The sequence below is a fragment of the Trypanosoma equiperdum genome (assembly GCF_001457755.1).
Source record: "Trypanosoma equiperdum strain OVI genome assembly, contig: ctg_1022, whole genome shotgun sequence".
Classification (NCBI taxonomy): domain Eukaryota; phylum Euglenozoa; class Kinetoplastea; order Trypanosomatida; family Trypanosomatidae; genus Trypanosoma; species Trypanosoma equiperdum.
The window spans coordinates 1-2,445 of NW_027122975.1; the positions used below are offsets into that span (position 1 = coordinate 1).

The 2,445-nt window shown below is 36.6% G+C and overlaps 1 pseudogene across 1 annotated transcript in view; it reads right to left on the reverse strand.

The window, feature by feature from the left end:
• Positions 1 to 2,283: 2,283 nt before the first annotated feature.
• Positions 2,284 to 2,445, reverse strand: part of TEOVI_000743700:pseudogene — a 1,510-nt pseudogene continuing 1,348 nt past the window's right edge. Inside the window, exon 2 of the mRNA in view lies at positions 2,284 to 2,445. This exon is cut by the window's right edge and continues 6 nt beyond it. Coding sequence covers positions 2,284 to 2,445 — 162 coding nt within the window.

The window sequence follows — 2,445 nt, forward strand, 5'->3', positions numbered from 1 at the left end:
CGAAGGCACGAAGAAAATTTCAAAAAAAAAATCACCAGTGGTCCGGTCGAGCTCTCAAGGCTACCAAGCGTGGAGATTGTGACATTTTGCTCCTATGGGAGGTAAGCTGATTTTATAGTTAACATTACGTCTGATAAGAACATCAGTGTTGCCGATATTCTTTCCGTTAAACCATCCTCCTTCGGACCTTGGATGACTCCCGCCTCATCATTAACTAAAATAGATACACCATCACCATGTTGAGAAGGTGAATTCCCCATGTGTTGGTATCCACTGACTTTTAATGCATAGTATTCTTCTGCTGCCAAGTGAGTCCCCTGCAATGGACAGCAGACTGCCATATCCCCGTGAAGTTTCTTCTCTAAGGCTATCCGCTTCGCCTGAGAGAGACACCCAGAATTCTACTGTGATTCATGAATGTAGGGACAGGGATTTTGTTCCATAGCTCCTCTAAGTAGTAAAAGCCTATGTATTTCAATCGAAGCGCGCTCGCACCTGCAGAGAAGCATTCTAATATATATTTTCACCACAGAGTGCCGATGTTGCTGCTTTCTCATTCTCTCCTCACCGAAAGCCTCTTGAACACACCAATCCTGTTAGACGTTGTTTAATACTTGAAATTGGCTTCCTCCTGAATGGAGTACTATTTCCTGGCATCACGATGAGGTGGCCGGCATCGGCAGGGAAATTTTTATTTTTTAAAAAAATTTCACTAACTTTCACCTTTCCATTAAAAATTGTTAAAATATATCAGATTTAGAATATTTTACGAAATTCTCTCAAAAGAAGTTGGCGTAGAATGCACCTTCATTGATATCGCTTGCTGGTGAAAAGAGCATTTATTTTCTCAAAATAAGCTCGACTCTTAATAAGAACTCATAACAAACTATATCTATAATTTTAGGTTTTATGGGTTCTATATTAGGCATTTTCGTTTCGCCTGCGCCTTGTATTCCTAATGACAGCATAGTGCCATCACTTTTACTGGGGTCGCAATCGTCGTTACTTCCAGCTTCTCGCCTGTCTTATTCGCACACTCTTTTATCTTGTTCGGTAATTGCGTTTCTATCTGCACTTGTTTTCTTTAGATGTTCTTAATACATTCCTTTAATTCCACGTCTGTGTGCGTTCTTTTGTGAATTATCTGATCATTGATTGCGTTCAACGGTTTGCCACTGAGCCAGCATGGAAGGGCCCGAGTATCACTTGAAACTTTCGGCACTTTATAGAGTTATATGTGGCTTGATAATAAGCTATTGTAATCATTTGCCGCGTTTTTAGCCTTCTTCAGTTTTAAACGGCAATCGAGTAGTATCTCTGGCTTTTAAATCATGCTTTCCACAATATTATATTTTCTCTGACAAATGCTCTCTATTGGTACTATATAGTGGCCGAACGATTCGACATTAAGTAATTATTACCCAAATCCTGTTCTTTCACTTCATCCTGCTCCTACTTCACAGTTGGATATTAGAATTTATCAACATATTAAAAAAGTACAGTTGCAAACATCACCGCAGTTATATATATATCCATTTGCATAAGAAATACACTGCTTCATTATCCGTCTCCTATTCAACCTAATGCATTATTCTGTGCTGTATTAGTGCGCATTCTCTTGTTAAATTCGTATTTATCATCCTTTCTTTCCGTATTTTGTTGCTCTTTCTACGGATAACGTATCATCTACAAGTGGCCTGACAACTGGTTTCTGTCTCACCATCATGTTCCCTATCATATCCTTGAGTGAAATAATCCACATCGTGGTATTTGAGTTTGAAACTCGACATATTCTACATCTCTCTTTCTTCTTTGTATTTCTGCGTTTCCTTTAATAATACTCCTCGTGCTCTTCCACTCTCTAGTGCTCACCCAATCACTACCTTACTCTCACTTAAAAGTCATCATTGGTATAAGTTCTTCTATTTCGCTCACCCTTTCAGTCTTCAGCACAAATATAATTATAATATTAGTATATATACACTTACAACACTCTCCTATTATTATTATTAATGTTATTATTTTAATGCAAACAAATATTCATAAACAAAACAAAAAACAAAAAATATTAGAATGTCACTCATTTTTTATACTATATCGTCGTACTACTATACATTGAGACTTCTCTTTTATACTAAAATGTAAATAATAAAAATTTTTCGTACTTTCATCGATAAGTGTTAAAATACACCAAATTTCATCACTTTTAGAGAATTTTCGTAAAATAGTAAATTTCAATAAATTTCACAAAATTGAGCAAAAATCCTTAGAATTCTTAAAATCATAAAATACTTCCAAATGCATAAACGCAGCAGCCATACTCAGAGCCAATGTTTTGCTTACTATAAAACTTCCATTTCGGCACTTTTCCTTTTCAGGCTTATCTGTTTCGCCATCTTTGCCTTTTCTCCACGCACAATTTTGTTTGTCGCCTGTTTTGTCAGC